The sequence below is a fragment of the Corella eumyota genome, chromosome 6, assembly GCF_963082875.1.
Source record: "Corella eumyota chromosome 6, kaCorEumy4.1, whole genome shotgun sequence".
Lineage (NCBI taxonomy): Eukaryota > Metazoa > Chordata > Ascidiacea > Phlebobranchia > Corellidae > Corella > Corella eumyota.
The window spans coordinates 2,467,856-2,491,590 of NC_137495.1; the positions used below are offsets into that span (position 1 = coordinate 2,467,856).

Genomic DNA, 23,735 nt, shown 5'->3' on the forward strand with positions numbered 1-23,735 from the left:
CCAGTTGCCTTTCATACTGTTTTATTGCCCTTTTTGCTTTGTATAGGTTTATTCGCTTCGTATGGTTATGTATTTGTATATTTTATTTATATTGCACATAACGTTAATAAGAATACAACTAGAAATAGTATTTGAACAGTAAAATAAAAAGCGTTTGTACAATAAAAAGTAAGCAAAACAGGCACGGTTTAAAAATAAAAAAAATTTACCAAGAAATGTTGAGAACTACCTTACATTTTCGGTACCTTGATTATGATGACGTCATGTTTTGCTAACTACGTCAAAGTGTCGTATTAAATTGGTTTTAATTTTAAACAATTGACATATGACGTCATTAATATGACGTCTTTATTACAGTCACGAGTTGAAGATCAATAATACCTGAGTATAGGGAAACTAAAAATTGCACTTAGATAATGAAATCAATTAATGTCTATGACATCACTATCACGTAAACCAATCAGCAACAAGTGACGTCACGTAAGAATAAGTAACATGGGATGGCATGGCAAAGTATGGCATAAATTTAAAATAATGTTTATAATAAACAAGAAATCTTGTGACGTCATCCCACTTTATTAAACATATGACGTCATAGTTAATCAAGAAAAGTGATAAGAAGTGGTTGCTTTTCCTTTTCGTGGTCTTTTCTGCACCATCCGACCAGAAAACCAGCTTCTGTAGCAGCATAAAGAACCAAACTGTTGTGTGAGTAGGATATACTGATTATCGGATGATTGACACTTTGCGTCGTGACGTCACGAACGTGGGAAAGGTCCCAGCTCGACCACAATCGGATCGTCCCGTTGTCAAGTCCACCAGCAAGTACGTTTACTGACCTTCCTTCCAAGGATGAACTGAAACAAACACAGTTAACCTTTACCTTACAGTCTTGTGCTGCCACTAAACTGCCATTTATTGTCCAAAGTCGAATGTGGCTGCCAGTGTCATTGCCTGAATAAAAATAAAAAAATGTTAAACTTTATTTTAAAGAGAGTATAAAGATTGTAAAAAAGTCTAGTATTACCAAAAAATCTTTTTACATTTTAAACATAAAGCCAGGTAGTTAATGTTTTCTTTCTACCACATAACCAACTATAATATAACAAGTTAAATACATTAAAAAAGATACATTTTGATAAAGTAACATGCATTATTATAAACTAAAATACATTACCACCTTTTAATATTTTACAATTTAAGGAAAAGTCAAATTTTATTTAATTAATTAGCACTAAATAGTATTACTTTTTATATGCATTTTTTCACACACATAATAGGTAAAAATACCAATTCACCTGTATCACAAACAGTGCATACATCCCCAGTAGTTTTACTGATAGCTGACACAGTTACTCCACCTGCATGGCCAGTAAATGATCTCACATATGATAATGCATCAAGGTCCCAGATGATTGCTGTTCCATCTGTTGACCCTGACACAAAGATTCGAAACTCACCGCATACAGATAAACATTGAACTTTTGAGTTATGACCATAGAGGTTTACGTAAGACAGGAATTCAAGCTCACAAGTCTAAAACAGATAAAATTCAATAAAATTTACAGAATAAAGAGTAAAAATTATTATTTTCTTCCTTTTACATGTCTTTAATCTTAATGTAGAAAGCCAAAAACATAGATTAACATTTGTTACTCTAAATCAGTGTCAAGTTTTTGTCAGTTTGATAAATTTTTGATTATATTTGCCTAAGAATTAATCTGTTTATTGGTTAACGCTTATGCTTTGTTTGCCAAAAAAACTTTTCATGTTTAAAAAAAAGTTAAGACAGTTAAAATGCCAACCTTAAAGCCAGTTTTGGAACCAAATATTGACTCAACTGACTATGACTTAGTTTCTAAAATAGAAACCAAAAATTTATACAAAACATAAAACAAAGGAAAGTCTGATTAACTTATCAAACATTTAAAACATATTCACAAAATATGCTGACATCGTAAAATGAAAAGTAAACAACAAGTTTAACTTTTACCTTATCGGGTATAGGGTTGCATCTTTGCACCATCACCATTCCTGATTTGGTGCCAAATATAATAGAATTGCAATCAGGACCAGTAGCACAACATGTAACTTGGTTGTCACTTGAAAACTTTCTGATGTTTAAACCAGGTGAATTGTGCTTCAATTTTAATCGAACAATCCTAAAAAATAAAATAAGCATTAGATCTTCAATACATAAGTTTTTGACAAAAATATAAACTTTTTAAAATCTAACAAACCAGCTCCAAAACATCACAAAACCCACCTATCAGGTTGATCGAAAGTCACCAGTGCTGACCAACTAATATCAATTTGTTTGTTTGCCTTCTTCTCCCTAGTATATACAACCAATAAGCTCATATCAGGACCAAGTGCACAGACATCATTGGTTTTGAGTGAGACTAGTGATCCAATTGTTTTGTTGACCATTTTGTGTAGGAAAACAGTTGGGTCAGGGACAGAAGGGGAGCCCACATATTCACCCCATTGTAGGCCTTTGATAGAATTTATAGGACGCGGAATCTAAAAATAATATGACCAATCATATATTGCAACACTAAGTCAAGAAGATATGGATAAGGTATTACTACAATAATGGATTCTCTTATATTAGCCCTGTATATAAAAAAATGGACAAACCGTAAAAAACTATTTTTAAAAATGAACAAAATAAATATTAAAACCCAATTTCATTGCTTTAGAAAGATACAATTCTTACATGTAATTATACACAAAACCTTGGTAAACATATTACTTAAAATATAAGTCACCTTTAGGTTTTTGATCTTCTTGTAAACTTTATTTTCTCCCCTGATACTTTCAAATATTGATGAAGAAACAATTTCACCAGGAAATCCAAACGAAGTTCCTGTAAAAATAAAATATTATTTAATTTACCAATAAAACCCAAAATAACAAAATTCAAGATTTTCTAACAAGAGTATTGGATTAACTGTCAAAAAATTTATTTTAAATCACAAAATTGGAGTTAAAAATTACAACCCCAAAAATGTGCACAAATTACTAAACAAATATTTCAAACCACAATTACTTGAATTTGTTGTACTATTACTGTTAGTATCCTTATGAGCTATACAGTGAACAGGATGGGGATTGGTGAACAACATTTTAGGAGTTTGTCCATAAGTCTTTACCATTGTTTCAAGTGCTTTTCTTTTTACAGGATCTTCAACTGAGGATATATCCATACCAAAATATGTCTAGAACAAAGTAGAGTAATAACAGGTCATATTTAATAAGTTCCTAGAACAAGAAGTATATGTCTACTACTTCTTGTATATTGCCGATTAGAAAATGAAAAATTTTTGCCAGCCCCCTTCTTCAACTACTTTGATATAAAATGACTCCTTTAAAAAATGTAGCGTTTTCGTTTTAGAAAAAAAAATTTTTTAAGCTCTTTAATAGAAATTTGATTTGTAAAATATATAAACTTAAGATTTTATTTATATTAATTAAAATAAATCTAGTTTAAAAGACTTACAGCAGGATGAAACACATTGACAGCATCTAAAGCAGGTTTCCCTGTTTGTTTAAAACCAAAGACCAGGTCAATCCAATGATGTAAGTTACAAGTTACATACTCTGATTCTAATGCCTGCAACATTAAACAAAATTTAGAGTCCTCCAAGTTACTATAATTTACACATTAAAACCTTAAATATAATTACTTTCAGTCCCATTTAATACATGCAAGGTACTTGTAAGAATTAAATAACATGCGAGTACCAACCTGTCTATGGATAAGAACAAATAATCTTGGGTCTTCATGACACCAGTTTGGTAAGTTTACATGGTTAACTCTGATCCCACATTGTCTTAACCCAAAATCAAAACCTTAAAATATGTAATTGAGTTTTAAAACTAAACCAAAAAAAATGTTTATATTTAAAAAAAAATATTAGTAAAATTTATACACAAAACATATACACTAAGACAGCTATAATAAATGATAAATTTTTTTTTTCTTTTAAATTAACAGTTGTACCAAAAAAATAATCTATTTTTGGCAAAGCTAGACTCAAAAGTGCTTTCAATAAAGCAATTTTACCTTCCAAATTGCATAGAAACTCGGGCAGAAAGAAAAACTCAGGTATAAGTTCTTTAACATCAGTGGTTGAAGCATACGAAGAAAGACGATAAGTTGTTGACATTGAGTGAAAAGTACGATCAGGAATGTCGAATGAGTTGTCTTGATATTCGAGAAATAGTTGAGTAAATGGGGGAAGACGTACAAGAAAATGTAAGACAGTACCACTGTGGAAAGAAAAAAGTTTTTTTACCATTTTGGCCATATTACAAAAGCTTAATCCAAATTTTTTGCATAAGTTTAATTGATAATATGACAGAAACTCGACTAAAATAATATTAAACTTGACTAAAATGCAAAAATCATTGTTATAATGCTTGTTTATGTTTAGATTTTATAATAACTTGGTTCTGAAAAGTCTAATAATTTGTTTCTTTTATACTTTATCTTTACAATGTAATTAAAAAAGCTAAATTAGCCTCATTTACATCTTAATAAAAATACCACAGCTTTCAGTATTAAGTCCTACTTTATATAAATGCAATAATATTTTCTTTATTACCTATTAGAATAATGAGATCCATAATGAAAAGGTGGTGTTTTCATTTCTCTTTCATCCTCTGAACAATTCTTATAATCCTCATCCAGGAACTTGTAGCGATCTTTAAAATGTTGTTCTCTGCTTGAATCTTGGACTGAAATCGGCTTTTTCAAATTTCTAAAAATATAAAGTTTAATAAATAAAAAAAAACTATAATTTAGTAAAATCGATTTTGAGATAATTATTTAAACACCCAAAAAAAAACTTAAATTGACTGGACCTTTGCTACTTTTTTTAAGACAAACCCCACCTATATGATGTCACAGAGTCCAAATCCAGTATCTGGTTTGTATAATCAGCCAACACAAAAGGCATTACAGGATATTGCATGAGGTCGTTAAATGATCTACCAGCGGCCTTGTTAAGTTTTGTTAAATATTCAAAGTTTGACATTTTTCCACTGCACCACAGTTTAGTTGTTGCTTCTATAGAATCACTTTGAACTAAATTTGGAAGATGGAGTTTGCTGATTTCTTCATAGACCTCATTTCGCTCCTAAACAGTAGTAAGAAAATAGATTAAACAGAAAAATGTAAGATTTGATTAAAATTTAACACTAAATACAGCCTAAGTAAAGTCTCTGCAAGTTAATGTAGGTAAAAATATGCTTAAAAAATCATAAACCAAACCAAACTCACATAAAAAAATTCGAAATAAGGTTTTTTTAACAATACTACATAAAGTTTTACTTAATATAAACATCACTTAAACTTACACAAGTATGTTTAAAAGCGAGCAAATAAGTTTTTCCGTTTACAAGAAATATTTCGAGCGCCGTGTCACAAAGTTGCCACCATCTTTTGTGAAATTCCAGAACATCTCTGTGTTGCCACGACAACGATAGCACCTCCCTTTCACCGAATATCGACTAAAAATTTTTTTTTAAAAATAAAATTTTAAAACATAAAAAAGTAAAATTTCAACAGGCATTTTTTCCTATTGATTAAGACTATAGCATTTTTCGTATTGATTAAGACTATAACAATGATAGCTAGTTTGTGGCAAAGTTATCATTTTAACATCACATTGAAGCATTTTATATCATACATTAGTTTACCTGAGTAAGAGATGGGTCGGTTATAGCTTCATTGCCAACAAAATACATGTGAAACTCTCCAATTAAAAGCTCACCATCTGACTCACAAGCTGTTGTTACATTCGTACAATTTTGCACAACTGTGATAGTTTCACCTGCTTGTAATCTGTGATTAAAAAAATTTATAACATCAGTAATACAGATGAAAAAACATACAAAAAAATTATAAAATTTGTAAATCAACTTTGCTGTAATTGGGTATCAATAATTGCAATTGTTTATTATATAGATTAACTAAAAAAGGGGAAACTTACAAAAACGTTACTTGTAGTTGACTAAAAATTATTACAATAGTAGAATGAAAAAATAATTGCGAACAATAAACCCATTAAATTACAATTGGCATTGAATTAATAACATAAAAACTGCAAATAAGGCAGTAGAACAATATTTATGCCAGTAATTCTTTTAAAAGTCTACTGTTCTTATTTTAAAAGCTTTTTTTAAAAGTTTATTTAACTAGTACCTGGTTCTGATGGTTATTGAATCAGAGGAATAAGAATCATTTTCAAACAGGAAACCAAGAGGTCGAGATTGTAAGCTGTTACAACATTCCAGTGATGTATCTTTGTTGTTACTGATTTTCTTCAACATAAACCTATCTTCTATTACTATATGACATCGCATTAACTTCCTTCTTTCTCTGAAATAAAAAATCAAAAAAGAGTAAAAAAGGGGGATTAGTTAAATGAATAATCATTGTGGTTTTCTAAGGTCAAATGACCTAAATTTTAAACTTGAGCCAAGTCATAGAAATTTAAGTAAGTCATTAGCTGTGGCTTTTTTAACAAGTCAATTACCAGTTTGGTATACAGACTACTAGCAAAAACATTACAAAGAAAAGGTTACTCTGGGTAACTATTTTTATTTTAAAAAGTAATCTAAAAAGTAACTATCCCAAAAAATATTAAAGTGTTTACCTGCATGGCCCCTCAGTTGGATCAAGTTGCCAAGTTTGAGGATAATGTTTCGGGTTGTGCCAAATTGCTCGCTCATGTGCGACCTGTTCCAGGGTTGCCGTCCACATTTTGCGAACATTTAAATCATTCGAAATTACGACCTAAAAAAAAAATAAAGTACTAAAATAGCAAAAATCAACAAAATTTTATAAACTATACCTTCATATGATTAATCATTTCTTTCCTCAGTATATTCTGCATAAGGACGACATGTTGTGTCACCTGCATGGCATGTCGTGACACATGTGCCACCAATTTACTGGCACGGCCGACAAGTAACTCGTATTGTGCCATGTTGTGTTGTCTCCATCTGCCACGAACTTCTGCTTGTTCTTCATCAAAACGAGACTGAAAAAAAATAATTTTAATTTTAAAAACTAAACAAAAACATTAAAAACTTTAAAAGGTTAAGTTTTTAAGCATTTTTCTTTATTAAATTAATTCTTTTTTATAATTATTTAAAAAATACCTAATTAAGTGAAAAAAACTTTAATAAAATTAAATAAAACAGTCTAAAACCTAAAACCAAAACTATTATCAGATATAATTATGTATTCTTAATTTCTAGCTTTGCACATTTAAAATATTTTTTTCAAAACAACTCTATATACATTAATCATTATAAAGACCATATTACAAACACCAATAAAAAAATGTTACTTGATATTGATCAATAGGATTAGGAATATGAGATTCAGGTTGATGTAGTGCAAGTTTATAAGAAGATGGAATCCTATGTCCCATCTTGTTTAACATTTGTAACATTCTTTTACCGTGATGTTGATCAAATTTGGTAAGTTGATGTTTGTAGTAGTATAGAAGATAGTGTAGGTACACTGCAACCTAATGAAGAAATTTTAAATGTTGCAATTTTGTATTTTGATCCATATACGAAAAGTACAACTTTAAAAACCTGACAAAATAATATTTTAATATTTTTGTAATTTATATACTTCTAAAATGTGAATGATAATAAATTCTTCTTAATATATAAATTCTAATCTATATTACAGGTAGTCTCACAAATTGTTGAAGTAATTTTATATATTTATATTGACTCTACTAACCTTTTGTCCATTTGAATCAACTTGTGCAAACATAAAGTTAATTAAATCTTCAGCTTTAGCATGTTTCATAATCCTTAATGGGTAAGTTCTCTTCTTTAAACAAGTTTGAAGTGGAGACAAAAAATATATAATCAAACGAGAAGCCTGAAAAGTTAAGAAAAGATAATTAATATAGTCTTTTGTTTAGTATATTACATATAAACCAAACGTTAGGCAAATCTTTTAATGCTTTATAAATAACCTAATTGGAAGGTAAAAAATGACAATATACTACATCATTAGCTAATAATAGGCTTTAAACCATAAGTAACTGGCAAAGACAACATACTGTAACTGGCAACTGACAAGATATTGTAAAGTTATGGCTAAGGCAATAAAGCTAACCAAACTGACAAAAGCAACATACTAAATAAAATACAGTATCAGTGTACTTACTTGTAGAGTCAACACTTTGACCACTTGGTGTAAAATTCTCTCCCAAACAAGTTGAATTCGATTTGAACTTTTAAGTTTTTGATTTTCCATCGATTCAACTATTGTTATCAACCAGTTCATTATGATGTCATAAACAGTGTGAGAAAAGTCCCTGTACAACAAAATAAAAAGTTTTTTTAACAAAAAGTTTATTTAAAATAAAGTAATTAAACAAATATAAGAGTTAAGTTAAAATTTTACCTTTCACTTTTATCTTCTAACTGTTCGGTTTGATTCTCTTTCAAACTATGAAATGTTCTCACTTTGTCAACTCTGTAAAAATATAAACCAGTTAAATTTGGTAAAAAAATTCTCCTTTATAAAATCAAAAACTTACTCTGCATCTAAAGTCAAATGATGCATAAAAATAATGCGATCGACAGCAGTGACTATCACCCGCTTCAGTCTTTTTGAAGTTTCATTTTCATTTATCCTCCTTCGTTGATTACCCTTGAACGACCTTGATCTTAAACTACCAGAAACACCAGGAGAACTGGAAAAAATATAAATAGATTTAATATTAAATAAATTATAAATTTAAATAAATGTTAACAAAACAGCCTTATTTTATTCAACTATTTTAATGATTAATCCAAGTACTAGTTCTGAATCCTATTTTTAAAATACAATATGCCATTTATTTACTTAGAAAAGCTTAGAAGTATTTGCATAACAACACTTACTTTGTTAGAGTGTTCGAAGTGTTGTACCTGGTTGAGTATTTGTAGCTTCTACTCCTGTTAATACTTGAAGGTTTAGAAGGTGAATACTGGCCATCACTTAAACTATGTTGCCGTGGAAAAGTTTGACTAAAAACAAAAGATATTTTAGCTCGAAAAAGAAATAATAAAATCAAAAACCCAAGTTTTATTATAAAAGGTTAGCTTATTAAAAACCCAAGTTTTATTATAGGTTAGTTACCTATGTTTTCTCTGTTGTAAGACCTTATGTTCAATGTTAAGTTTTCCACCACCACTTGCCCTTACTATTGCATCTAAAACCTTAAAACATAAAGCAATAATCCAATTAAAAATCAAACAACTACAGAGCAAAACAGAATTAGCTAAAGTAAAGTCTTTTAAAAATTAAAATTTGAAGCCTGTTTAACATTGACAATAATAAGTAACTACATTTAAATAGGTATTACCTTAATTAAAATGTTTTCTGATATTGTTTTGATAGCAATGACTTGATTAGAGGAATATGAATATCTGTTATTCCATTTTCTTTCAACAGTGTATAGCAATATCATCAAATCTTCAAACACCTTAAAGTTATAAGAAAGTTTAAATCTTATTAAAATGTAAATCATACAAAGTACGAACATATAAAATTGAATATTTTTTACCTCAAAATGTCCAGAACCTGATGTAATGCAAGATTTTAAAGCAATTGATTTAAAAAACTCCTCCAAACCATCATATAAAATCTAAAAACACTGTCATTTAGTACCAGACCTATATACAAGCTAGTACTAATCACAGAAATTCTTAATACAACAATAAAGTAAAAATTTGTAAAATTTTAACCTCATTAGCCCCATTATAAAAAGATGTCTCAAAAAATATGTTCAAGGTACTAACTAACCTGCTTATTTTGAAGGTCTAATTGAGTGTCATCTCCAACACTGGAAAGTAGATTACACAAAGCAAGAGTAAGACCATTATCCAATAAAACATCAGCTATTGGTCCCACTGTCTCAAACAATTCAACCTAAATTTAAAAAATCGAATATTATACTTTCAACATTTTTAAATTTGTTTTTTTGTGTGTTAAATTTACCAGTCTAGCTAAAAGTTGGTAACAAAGAGTTGGTCCATCTCCAAAACTATTTTCTAGAATTGCCAGAACAACCACAACAGAATTATTTGAGAAAGGATCAGATGTAGACAACAAGCCACCAGGCTCGTCAGATTGTAATAAAAGTGGTTCGTTTACAGCCACCGGATGTCCTAAGAGAATATACATACACGCCTCAGCGATCGCAGGGGTGGTGACGTGCTGGTGAAGTTGATTAGCCACTAGGTGGAAACCTTTGTGTTTGAGAAATTTGCTTTGTTGTTCAGGTGATGATCTAAAAATTAATTTTAATAAAAAATTACAAATTTTAGCTAGAGCCTGGCAATTATTAATAGCCTTGGCCTTGAGCACAGCATCTAAGGATAGCCTTGCCCCTAATCCCGGCATTTATTTATAACCTTGCCATTGAGCCCGGCATTTAATAATAGCCTTGCCCTCGAGCACAACGTCTAAGGATAGCCTTGCCCTTGAGCAGGTTGTTTACAGATAGTGCAAAACCTGTAACACCTGCACACCCTTCTCCAATAAAATATAAAGCCTATCACATTACAGAGATATAGAAACAAAACTTATCCTTTAGTTCAAGTTACTAAAAAACATACAGAATAATAAACTTACCTTAAAAAATAAGCAGCTAAAAGTTTTAGCACAGCAGCCCTAACATTAGAGTTTCTATGATTACACATAATAATCAACATCTCAGCAGTTAGAGATTTGCCGACTAATTGTGGAACGTCAACATCTCTCATTGTCATTAGAGATACAAATAGGAGTTGTAGGATCTTGCAAATAAATAAGGACAAGTCATCATCACTGCTCTAAATACATAGAAATCAAAATTAAAAAATTTAACTTAAAAGTATCTACTGGCAAAAAGTGTCTACTAAAAACCATATTTGTTAAAGAAAGAAATTTTTAGCTAAAATTTTACTTACATTTTCGATTAGATCATGGGGGTTAATGCCCATGATATTCACTAATACTGGATTATCACGCATTATTTCCACAGTATCATCTTGTGATTCATGGGTATCTTCATCGTGATGTTCTTGTGATGAAGTTTCTTCACTCACTTTTGAGTAAATATCATAAAAATCTGAGTCATCAAATTTTTGCGAATCTAAAAAATTTTAGATATGTAAATTTATTGTAGATAAATGACTAAACAAATAATAATTAAATAACAAAATTTTTATTCCAATAGGTAAGAAAAATTTTCGTAAGGCAATTAAAAAAAAATAAAATTATTTAAGCAAAATACCTTCCGAGTTTTCCTCAAAAACTTCCAAAAACTCAATTTGATCAGAATCCTCAAACTTTCGTTCCAACTCGGATTCAATAATTTTATGAATCTGCATCTCAGGTGACAATGTCATTTCTTTATCAGGTGATGTCATAGATGTATATGATGATGTCATAACAGGGTCTGGTGTCATCACAACGGGAACACTAAGGGCTCGATTTAAGCGAAAATTTGCAGGTGAGCCGTTGATTGAATTATGTTCACTGCCTAAAAAAAAACAAAAAAATTTAATTCTTAAAAAAAAATTACAAAAAAACTTCAAATAATAAACAAAGGTAAAATAATATACTCAAAAATTTCTGAGTCATTATTTGAATATTTTATAAAAGGTGTAAAAAAATACCCACTATTGTTTTTCTTCAAATTTCCCAGTGAGTTCCATTGTTTAGTTTTTCGTGGAGTTTTCTCGTATTGTAAACTGCTCAAACTGAAGTAAAAACTACTCTGAGAGTGACATACAAAAGTACCTAAAAACAAGCAAAATTAATTAAACTTAATTTACTTATTGTACATTGAAAAAACATGTAACAGCAAAGTAATGTATCACCTAAAACTTTTAAGTTTGAATCCCATTGATGGCAATATGAAAACCAAATTATATATTAATTTATACATTATTTTTATTTTTAAACTACCTTCAGGTGGGTGGATAGCCAACAAGAAATTCGACAACGTTGATAAAATAATGACATCAGGTGGTGAGCCTATAACAGCTTGAATTAGAGAGACCAATTCTGAACAAATTTCAGATGACGGAAGCGTCTTTACCCCATCATAAATCATTTCTTGAAAACCTAAAAAAATACATTAAACAATTTTTAAAAGTTTTAAAAAAAGCAATTTTTTAAAAAAATTTAAATTTTTTAAATCCCATTAATGCTTAGACATATTGTAATATTGACTAAAAAAATACTAAAAAAAAATTAAAATTACCATTACAAATTCGTTGAACTAGATTGGCCCGAACCAGCATTTTAATGTTGAACCATTGGTAAGGATGGTCATCGCGCACCAGACATTTTAAACCTTGTAGCAGCATTAACCATACAGTACTGATGTTTTCCTTATCTAAAAATAAAAATAAATAGAGGTTACACCATGCCTTGGGATTTAAAGTTGTCCTTTTATATCAAGAATAAATTAACTTAAAAGACATGTACTAAATAATGAAACGATTTCTTCTTTTTTTCAGTAAAAACAAATTCTATGACGTTGGTAACAAGATTTTACCTTCATTATTTGATTTAGTTTTAAACCAAATTTTCCAATCCAACAAAAATGTCTCCAGAATTTCAGAGTCATGTAGAATGGCCTCACTATTCTGATTTATCTAAATATAAAACAAATTGTTATAGAGCAAAAAATAAGTTTTACGATACCCAAAATTTAAAGGACCTACCTCATAAAATAGTTGTTTATTGATTGAATGAGATGTTATAATGTCTTCAGATGTTGCTGTGTTGAACAAAGTCTCTAGTTTGCTGTACCCAACAACACATTCACTCTTGGTCATTGCCTTTAAAAGCAAAGCATTATTAGAAAGATTTATAGCAAAAGGTACTATAGACATACTTTTACATACTTTGGGTGAAAAAAAAATAGAAATTTTTCCACAAAAACACATATGTTACATTAGTTAAATGAGGTAATAGCAACTCTTAAGGAGTTTTTTGTTTTGAAAGCTTATTATTTGAACATAGATATATATCGTCCACCAAGCTCCATTATATATATGTAATAGAAAATGTAAATTCTTTAAAGCAAATATTAAATCTTGTTTACCTTGTGCAACATTGAAGCTATCTGCCCAGATTGAAATTCTTGTTTTCTAGTCGAATCATTAGCTCTTAACTGTAGTAAACACTTTAAAGATAAAACCTGAAACTTTTCACATAAAAGTATATCCTCTGCAGTATAAAGTCTCGACGTTATCTCAATAATTTTGGGGTAAAGCAGAAGAAAAACATGGATACCTCCTATTGAGTTTAAAGCTCTGAAAAATATAAAAAAATTACCAAAAATAAAAATGGATTCATAAAAAACTGATACAGGTAAAATTCTTTAAATATTTTGTTGCTAATATTAAATTAGGACATTAACTATCTTAAATTGTTTAAATAAACAACCTGAAAATTATTTTAAAATTATCATACAACATACCTGTTTAACCCATTATAAATACAAGGTTTAGGGTTAAGGGAAAACTTAGACTGAACAGTCATCACTTGACTGACTTGAGTTGTTAGAATATTTTCATTATTTTGAAGGTTGTCCGGTCTTCTGAACAAACTTTTCATCTTAGTTGGGGTAGGGGTAATATGGGTTGTGTATAGGAAGAAGTTGAGGGGCTCGCATGGTGAATAAGCCATAACAAGAGTGTCCTACAAAGTTATTGTAAATTTGAATCCATTAAAGTAACAAGAACTATGTTTATTAATAATGGAAGTTATAAAATAATATTAATAATAACAAACCATTAAATATGTAATGATAATAGAGTTATAGTATAAAAGGGTTAGAAAATATGATTTAAAACACAGTGAAATAATGAAAAATTTGAAAGAAACTGAAAAAAAATAAGGTTGACATGCTCTTTAAATATTAATTTCATTAAAAATTATTATTTCACAAAACTTGAAGAACTGTACTTGTAATATTTTGATATTTGGTTGTGTTTCCCCTGTTAAAATTTCATCAGAAATAGAGTCCGAATTCAGGGTTTCCGGTAATAAACGAAACAACCTCGATGGGAATCCAACTGCACTGTTTTGTGTCGAGGATAAATTTATAAATCGAACCAAATTATTTCCATGTAAATCATCCTTTAAAAGTAATTTAAGAGTTTTAAAAAAAAAAACTTTACAAAGTAAACAATAACTTAAAATATCCATTAATTGTAAATATTAGTATCTTTTCTTGTATAATTTCTTAACTTTTTTCCAATAAAATAAAAATAAAAACTGCATTTTAAATATTTCAAACTAAAACACATATTTTACCTTATTAGTTTGTGTGATACATTCAGTTAAAGAATCGGCATCAGGACCGAGTCTCTGTATAGCAAGTGCATGCTCACAATTAAAACTTATTTGGTTAAACACCATAATATTACCAACAGATATCGTTGAAGATGTTCCTTCACTTGAAGTGTCTTCTGATTTACTAAAACAAAAATACCAGTTTATGTCAACCACAAAGACAGTTCGTAATATTTAAACCATTTAAGACAAGATTAGACATTGTCAGGACACTTTTTAGTAGTCACACTTAAGCTACAAAGTTATCTTTTTTTACACAAATAATCGTAAACAAAATAAAAGATCATACCCAAAATTAGAGTATGTAACAAAAAGAATAGATTTCCTTCTGTGCTTTATACTTTTAACATTAATATTAAACCCAACTTTAAGAAAATGAGTCAGAAAAATTTAACTCAACAATGTTAAAATAGTCTGTTTTTACCTTGTTTTTGCAGAGACATCTTGATGACCCAGAAAAAAATAAACTTTTTGATTTACACCGCTACGCTGGGGTGAATTCTTCCATGACGACCTCTTGGTTGGTTGTATAGGTAAGTTAAACTCCATCAATATATCATGGGTGATAAAACAATCAAGAATAAGGTGAACCTTGCCCAAAATTGTCTAAAAGTAAATACAAAATATTAATTTAAATTACCAAAACAAAATAAGTTTTTTATTGAACAATCAAATATCTACCTTGGCTTAAAAAAATTGTTTTATAATTTTCAACTTAAAGAATGCACGACCATTACTTTAACATAAAAAATGCCTGTTTAAAAATCATTAGCTTACTTTATCAGGTAACTGACGTTCACTGTAACTAATAGTTAAGTGTTCCCACTCCTTATTGCAAAGAAAGTTTTGTGCTTCTGCTTGTGCTAATAAACCCACTGCTCTACCATCATTCTGGTCAATGCAAATCCTACACAAAGTGAAGTTAAATAGATGGTAAAATTAAAGCAAATTACCAAAGTAATGTCTAACAATATAATTATTGGATGTTTATAACTGCTGCACATGTTTAAAGGTAAAAGATAAACAAATTTAAGTGATAAAATAAAGTTTAAAAAATAAAACAGTTTTATTTTTACCTGAATATTAAGGTGTTGTTCTCTGCCCAAACTTGTAACATTCTTTGCTTTGTTCCAATGGAGCAAACATGAATATAAGGACTTGATTCTGACTGTAACACTTCACTAAAAATCTTCCGCCCATCGTCTATAAAGATATTACAAATATACAAAACAAAATTTATTTAAAAAAAAATTGGGTATGAGTTATAAAATATTTTTACCATGGTTTTAAGTTACTGATTTTGTTTGTTTGTTTTTTTTTTAGGTAAGGTAAACCTAAAACATAACATGAATTATGAATAATTATTAAAAAAAACAGCATTGACTAAACACAGGATATGAAGTCATAAAATAAAACAAATACAACATACCTTAAATACTTAACATAATACTTAACTCTTACTCTCTATCTTATCAACTTTATTAAAACACTACATTAAACTCAAGGTACCCCATTTTAAATAAACAATTTTTTTATATATTATTTTTTTAGAGTAAATTAACAGTCTTTTTTAAATTTAAAAATATGCATAACAAATAACCTTAAGGTAATATATTTACCCCATATTCTACTTTTTCTTGACATTTGTTTATTGGAATCCACATCTACTTTCAACCATAATGAAATCGTACATCCTTCTTGATTGGCAGGCCATGTAACATGCTTGTCTAAAAAATGTAAAATACTCAATTCAGGGGAACTTAAGTAAAAGTAAAAAATCATCATTTAAAGTATTAAAGCTTAAAACTCGACTAAAAAATTAGAAGCAAGATAGAAGGAGCACAATATAGTAATTATGAAGTTAATTTATATTTATTACTAACCCAATGACATTCTATAAGGTGCTACTCTCCAAACTGTTAGGAATTTATTTGATTCAGATCCTGAATATAATCCTAGGTTCTCAGCTTCGATTACATTTTTTTCATCACTACATTAAATGTAAAGTTACTTAGAGATACTAAATTAAGTGTATACATATATACAAAATTTGTATTGCTGGAATAGAAAAATACACAGGCTCTTACAAAATAAACTACTTAAGAGAATGTTTACTTTAGAGATTGTTGTTTTTTCCATGAAAAGTTAAGGTAATAGGATGGTGAGAATTGTTGATAGTTTACAAGTTCATGAAGATAACCTAACAGTTGACCCTAAACAATAAGAACATTTATTTAACAAAATATACAAAGAACAAATTTAAAAAAGTTAAAGAAAATTGCTAAATTATTTTTTAGAAGATTTACTTACTAGTGGAGGATTCTCTGCATCAAACAATGACAATACAAGTTTAAGATGTTTTGAAGTGATATATTGTTTATTTACAATCATGCATAACTGTAATATTAGGCTTCTATGATCTAAAAAAAACATCAAAAAAAGAGTTAAAACAGCAAAATGATTACTATATCATTGCAACACAAAATTTAAACTAAAACATCTAAGTTATAGGCTTATAATAAATAGATTTACAGTACCTACAACAAAGTCTAATCTTTTATATTGTTACAAATAATGTTTTGACACAAATTTGTAATTTTTTTTATATTTACAGGCTTATAATAAATATATTTTTTTATATTTATAGGCTTATAATAAATATATTTGCAGTACTAACAACTTAGTATAATATTCTACAACAAATAATGTTCAACAAAAGTTTTGATTTTTCTCTTTTAATATTTACCAGATAAGCTTTCATCTGAAGAGCCTAATATGAAGGAGAAATGAGTTAAACAGGCAAGGGATATATCACATTGTTTGGATAACTTTGGTAAATTTTCTGATGAATATTCCAGCAATTTAATGATGGAATTCAACACAGAAAAAAGAAGATTCTCATGAAGTTTTAAACATCTTGAATCTAAACAAAATGTTAAAAGTTTAGTTTGTCTTAAAATTAATACTTAAAAAATCATGTATATTAATATAACATAGTCAAACACATACAATAAAATTATTTTGGCTGTTGCGGCTGCTTGTAAAAATTTTAAAATTTTCCTTAAAAATACTATAAAAAATTAACACAATTTTCAACTACCTTCTTGTCCATTAGATTTGCCCAACTTGTCCATATTTTCACCCAGTAGCTCTATAACCATTTGAATAAGTTCAGGGTTGGTAATCTCACCAGACTGAAATATTAGGTCAATTTGTAAGGGATCTGAATCATCAGAAGCTAAAATAAATGTTACACAATAAAAAAATAAACTAAAAATTAAGCATAGTTTAAATATGAAATACCAAAACAATTGGTCTATCATATTTAACTTGCAAGTTCAAAACTGTACGTGTTTTTTTATTTTTAAATGTCTGTAAAAAAATAGTAAAGTACAATTGAACTGTACATATCATGGTATTTAATTTAGTAAAATTAACTTTTTTTAAAAGAAATTGTGTATAAGATTCGGTAAATGTTTAGTAATAAATGAATAACACCTTTATACTAAACTACTTACTTTGCTCTAACTTCACTTGATTGAGTTTTAAGCTCAACATATTTTCAATTGAACTTTGAGATTGGAACGCTTTGACAATCTCTTGTGATGAACCACTTAACTCATTATCATCAGATAACTCAACTCCATAAGGTGAGTTGCCATAATTTTTGAGTGACGAATTGGCGTCCGAGTATTGGATAAATGATGTATCATCATCAGTGTTATAACTATTGGATAAGTTGTCAGGTATGTTGTTTGGAGTTGATGTTCTTTTAGGAGTAGGTTCACCAAAATATAGAATGTTTTTTTCCAGTTCGTGGATTACATTGGAGTAACTGGAAAAATCAAATTTATTAATTTTTATTCAAAAAAGTGCACAAACTAAGTAGTAAACTGCAACAAAAAAAGCTAAAAAAATCAAGTATAATACCTCAAGGTTAATTTTATATAAATCTTAATATTGATAATTATAACCCATATCTCACCACACACAACTCTACACACTTTAAATGCTGTTATATTTACCTTGAATTTGGTTCTATAACTTGTTTCTTGTAGGGTAGCACAGATGCCTCAAATAAGGCAGTGTATAATGAACTAGCAAATTGGTTACAAGTTAGTCTTCCATGTAAGGCTGGCTTCAATGTGCTCATAATATCATCAATATCAACATCACACTAGGAAAATGAATAAAAATGTTAAAAAAAAGAACAATTACATATCAAAAAAACCAACATGTAAATTAAAATAGTAAAATAAATTTGTAAAGTTTTTAACCTACAAAAAACAATAAAATTTTAAAGATTTTTTTCATAGGTCATTGGCCTTTTATTGATCTTATTAACAAAAGTAATGAAATAGTTTTATGGCTATAGAATTAGGTCAAGAGCAATAAATACCAAGTCCTCCTTCCTGGCACAATACAGACAAATTCTTAAACAAGATGTAAACACTGATATTTTCTGTTGTAAAAGTTCATTTTCAGTAGTTTGTTTGTCTTCCTCATCCTGCATTGAAATTTCATTTTCAACATTCGGCAAACTTTTCTCATGTTTAATAACATCATCAGTTGAAAGAAGTGAAGCTGTGTCCTTTAAATTATCTTTTAAAGCACAAGAATGTAAGCTCTCCGTGTCAGTTGTGAAGTCTAAATCGCACTCAATATAAGAGTTTAAATTTGTTGAAACAAGATTGAGTAATTTCACTGCAATATCAACTCCATTTTGTTCACTAAAAATGTCACAAATCATCGGATTATCTTGAAGAGAACAACTTAAAACCTGCCACAATGTCGAGAGATGTTCCCATTGTTCTTGAGCATCATCCGGTGGTAGAACAACAAACTCAGCGACAAAGTTTGAGCTTCCGTTGCTACCTGAGTAAAACTCAAATGATAAAGATCGATCAAAAGACTCAAAACTCGACGATCTGTAACCAGAAGTGTCTGAGATTTTACGAGATCTTGAGTTTGATCTTGTGAGCTCAAAGTCACTTGGATCATGATTAGAAAGTTTTGAATTTCGTTTTGATTTTGATAAATCCATAGATGTGGCACCGGTTAGTGTAATTGCACTTTGAATAAATCGCTTTACTTCTAGATAATAAACTGCAGTCTCATCGACATAAGTTGTCAAAACATGAAATTTATTCACTGTTTCTTCTTCTATACAAGCTTGTCTTTTTAAGACATTTCTTGTTCCAAAACTTCCGGATCGTTGCCGGTCAGTAAACAGTTTTTTGTGATCTGCTCCCCATGAAAATGAAAAACCACGAAAAAACGAACGTTTTGTTTGTGCATCACTGTTACTGGCATTAAACGTCAAAGTTTCATTTTCAACATTCTTGTTGTAGGAGAACACAGACACCGTAGCTTGGTCTGATAAGTTGACTTGGTATGAAATCAAAACCTCACAAATTTCTAAAACAATTTCATAAATTTCCATTGGCACAGAAATTTTAGGTTTTATATTTATGCTTGATCTTGCACAAAGCATTTCATTGATTGCTTTAAACCCACCATGCTTTACAAACACAGTCCGACATAGCACACGGTTCTGTAAATATATCAGCAAGATTTGAAGCAATTTTTCAACAACAGTTTCACTGTATTCTTTTATTGCGCAAGCCTTGACATTGTCTTGTATGGCATCCCATTTAACTCCAGCATAATTGCATATAACTGGAACGATTATTAAAGTTGTTACATCACTTTTCATTTTTGAGCTCAACAAATTTGAAATCCTTGTTAAGTGTTCAACAACATTAAGTCCAATCCCAAATCTTTCTTTTAATAATAACTGGAACAAAGATATGAATAGGTTTGGATGTTCTGTGTTATGTTGTGCAAACAAGTTTTCAATTGGTATTGCAGATTTATTGTTTTCTTGTACTTTTGTTTCTAACAAAAGATCAGCAGGTAAGGAACGCCTAAAAAAGAAATAAAATTAATTTACAGGTCTATTTAATTTATTGTGGTGAAATGATAAATAATTTAATTAAAATACGTTCATGACACATATTTACATTGCATTAATTGTTTAATAATGTTGCAATTACTATATGCTTAATAGTATTTTAAATAAAATATAATGATGATTTATATGTGTTCAAATAGTTAAGTAAAGCTATTATTGCAATACAAGAAAAACATTAGCTTTTAAATTATTAAACAAACAACACTATATTAAATATGAATGTTGTAACTTAATCCTATATTAAGCAAATATTATTTTAATGCATGTGGTTATATACATTGCCTATAACTTTAAAGCAATTATAAATATATTATAACTACAAAAATAGTTGGTTATTCCTAAAAACAGGAATTAAATAAAATTTGAACTTATTACCTCCAAAATTTTTCAGTAGTATTTGTTGTTTGAAAGTTGATCCAATTTAATGGAATGTTTAGAAATGCATTTGATCTATTCTCACTAAAGATACATAAAATATATTGATTTATATGCACTGTATCACACACATTTAAGAAAATGATACTTATAGATAACCAACTATTACAACAAATTATTTTATAAATGTCCTTACCAATATTCAGTTTTTTTTTTAATAAAAACAAAATATTTACAGTATGTAAATTATATGTTAGAACAAACTAAACTTACTCAAGCGATGGATTCCCACTACTCTCTGTAGATATTTCCAGCAATATTTTACACACATAAGCCAAAGCAAGATTTTGTGTTGCCGCATTCCAAGTAGGCAAAGTACAAAGCAATGGGGTAAGGTAGGCACATAAAGGAACACAATTACAAACCCCTATCTCAGTTAAGGTTTGTAAGCTTGTGATTATTGAACGCGAATGTAGAGGTAAACTTGCTGAAAGATCGATCATAAATTTCATGCAAACTGATATCAAACAAGGGTTCGTTTTAGACCTGTAAACAATATAAAATATTTAAAAAATTTTAATAAACGAAGTAAAAATTAATTGACTTTCAAATATATATATTTTAGCATTTTAAATGATGGTCTATACAAGAAATGGACATTTACATTACACTGCATCTTTATAGATCTAAATATTTAAAATTGTCACAAACTCTCTTTACCTTTTTACAGTTTCAATGTCTTCTGTGGTCTTTAAATTAGATAAACTTGCTGCCTTCCTCTCCAAGAATGGGGAAGATTTCAGAGGACTCGGAGTCAATCCTACCTCTTCTCCCAGCATGGAATGATGAATGGAAAACAATTTATCTAACCTACAAGTGTTATGATTACGATGTGTACATGTAACACTATGTAGATAATCAACTTTCACATTTTGGATCTCAATGACAAGTTTTTTTAGGTTAGTAAGTAAAGTTAAAAATGTGTCCAATGTCCTCTGTTCATTTAAACTTGGGTTGGCAAATGCCTCAATCTCCAGTAACACTGAACTTAGAACTTGAAACCCATTGCAGTGGTAAAATTCATGAAACAGCACAATTACTTCCGTTAAGATTTTTGGATTGATTACTAAAGGAGCTTTGTTTAAAGAGTCCAGTAACAACGTGAAAAATGAGTTAAGTACAGTTGCGATAAAACTTAGGTTAGAAGGTAGGTTGTTCTCATGTGGTTGTGGAATACAAATTAAAGGGTTGTTATTAATGTTAGTAGGAGTCAGAGTTTTAGATTTGGTTGGTGTAGTAAAGTTGCTATCATCCAAACTTTGGTCACTAAGATCAGAATCTAAAAATTAAACAACTTTTTTGCAAAAAAACTTTGAAAAATTAAATAAATAGGCTATTTTAAATACAACTTAGCCGAATATGTATTTTACACATGCATCAATGGCAGTTTTATTCATATTAAGGTTAAAAATTAGAAAAATTAGCAAAGCTCCGATACATATAAATGACATATTTGCCTAAAAATTGATTTGTTTAATGTGTAAGAACTGTTTTTCTATTTAATAAATCAATACATAGACTTGTTGAAAAATTAATCATGCTCTTCCTTAGCTTAGCAAGTATTGACACAAATTGTCTGGAAACTCTAAAACATTAAGTCAGGAAATCAATAATTAATAATAACCTGAATCTGATTTAACATATTGAAACTGGTTGGAGTGGGATTTAGAAGGAATTAGGCCACCGTTGGAGAGTTGATTTTTGCACATTTCTACCATGGACTCTATAGCTTTGTTCTTAATAAGTTTCTAAACATTGTAAAGTAATCTGATTAATATAGTGTTAAATGTAATAAAAAAAAGCAAATGGTAAAGTGTGAAAAAAATTATATATTCTCATTCCTGTTTTACAAGCATTAAAACAATTTTTTTTTAAAACACAAAATGTCTCTTTGTTATTACAACCAAAATAATACCAACTTACTTGTATATCACAACTATGTTTCAAGTTTGTATGACACAATACAATCAAGGTCCTTAACACAAGCTTTTGTAGTTGGGTAACAGATTTAATTGACCAAGTTGTATCCTCAAATGAAATCTCCGACATTAGATTGTCATTCTCGACTGAGTTAAAACGACAATACAAACCAGAACCTAAAATAATATAAATAAATAACAAAATTCGTAATAGTTTGTATAATTTTTTTATATGATAAACAACATTTAAGTTGATATTTTAAATTTATAAACAAATTAAGTTTATAAACCCTTTCGTATAAATTTATTTTGGTACACAATTACTTTATGTTTTAAGTAAAATTATTATTTATAATCCCAAACTACCTTGGTTTTGTTGTAGAGCAGTTATTCCTGACACTAATTGCATGGCAAGAGCCATTGGGGAACTTTTCTGATTGTTTTCCTGTGAAATTGTGGCAGAATAATTAATACAGAGTGAGCTTTTAAGTAAGCGAAGTAACAGCGTAGCAATTTCATATATCCCATCATTATCATCATTAATATTCACTCCGTTTTCTCCATTTATACTAATTAAGGGAATTCCATTGTTTAGTCCTTTATTTGTCGCTTGTGCTTCATTTTCTTGGTCTGTTGTTAAAGTATTAATATCCATATTTATTTAAATCCCAAGTTTGCAAATACACAAATACTCGTCATAAAAATTCTTTTATTCTCTTCATCATTTCGGATATTACGATTCCTGCAATAATAAAAACATAAAAACAAGTTAAATAAGTTAGCTGACTAAACATGTTTTATTATACAACTTATTCTAGTCAGCTGGCTACTGCATTTTACCAAAACCGCGCTATACTCAATAAATTAAACAAACATAACCTAGACTTTTGCACGTTTTGTTATGTCAACAAACCGCATACGAAAACCAAAATTTCCTTTTCTCTTTTTTTTTATTGTTATCGTCTTTCGTTTCTAATGTTATTAAACCTAATCCGATAATAAAACATTAACTAAACAATAA

At 29.0% G+C, this 23,735-nt stretch overlaps 1 protein-coding gene across 1 annotated transcript; it reads right to left on the reverse strand.

Moving 5' to 3' along the window:
- Positions 1–78: 78 nt before the first annotated feature.
- On the reverse strand, positions 79–23,369 carry LOC145755364 (lysosomal-trafficking regulator-like). The gene is made up of 57 exons (XM_082571590.1): positions 23,081–23,369; positions 22,719–22,891; positions 22,420–22,543; positions 21,456–22,074; positions 21,009–21,281; positions 20,736–20,819; positions 18,786–20,313; positions 18,412–18,563; positions 17,905–18,221; positions 17,487–17,624; positions 17,133–17,309; positions 16,697–16,806; positions 16,502–16,599; positions 16,270–16,376; positions 16,006–16,113; positions 15,463–15,589; positions 15,164–15,293; positions 14,811–14,992; positions 14,348–14,510; positions 13,997–14,170; positions 13,509–13,729; positions 13,131–13,341; positions 12,748–12,864; positions 12,579–12,678; positions 12,282–12,416; positions 11,984–12,142; positions 11,696–11,815; positions 11,307–11,555; positions 10,981–11,165; positions 10,664–10,863; positions 10,028–10,319; positions 9,833–9,958; positions 9,594–9,674; positions 9,393–9,512; positions 9,167–9,246; positions 8,929–9,054; positions 8,583–8,738; positions 8,447–8,518; positions 8,207–8,357; positions 7,772–7,915; positions 7,365–7,547; positions 6,864–7,052; positions 6,666–6,805; positions 6,212–6,388; positions 5,707–5,851; positions 5,365–5,517; positions 4,900–5,144; positions 4,611–4,766; positions 4,070–4,275; positions 3,752–3,855; positions 3,503–3,616; positions 3,053–3,221; positions 2,772–2,869; positions 2,267–2,523; positions 1,994–2,162; positions 1,299–1,536; positions 79–954 (listed from the first exon to the last, which is right to left on the reverse strand). Exons 1-57 carry the CDS (start codon positions 23,367–23,369, stop codon positions 599–601), a joined length of 11,217 nt encoding a protein of 3,738 aa, XP_082427716.1. The 3' UTR covers positions 79–598.
- Positions 23,370–23,735: the final 366 nt, after the last annotated feature.

What these genes read in the sequence shown, in the direction of transcription:
- LOC145755364 (XM_082571590.1), bottom strand. Translation starts at nt 23,369, where the DNA reads ATGGATATTAATACTTTAACAACAGACCAAGAAAATGAAGCACAAGCG. An exon ending in AACTAAATCAAATAATGAAG is followed by an intron (nt 12,417 to 12,578) that starts GTAAAATCTTGT and finishes TTTTATTTTTAG; the next exon opens with ATAAGGAAAACATCAGTACT. An exon ending in AAATGATTAATCATATGAAG is followed by an intron (nt 6,806 to 6,863) that starts GTATAGTTTATA and finishes TTTTTTTTTTAG; the next exon opens with GTCGTAATTTCGAATGATTT.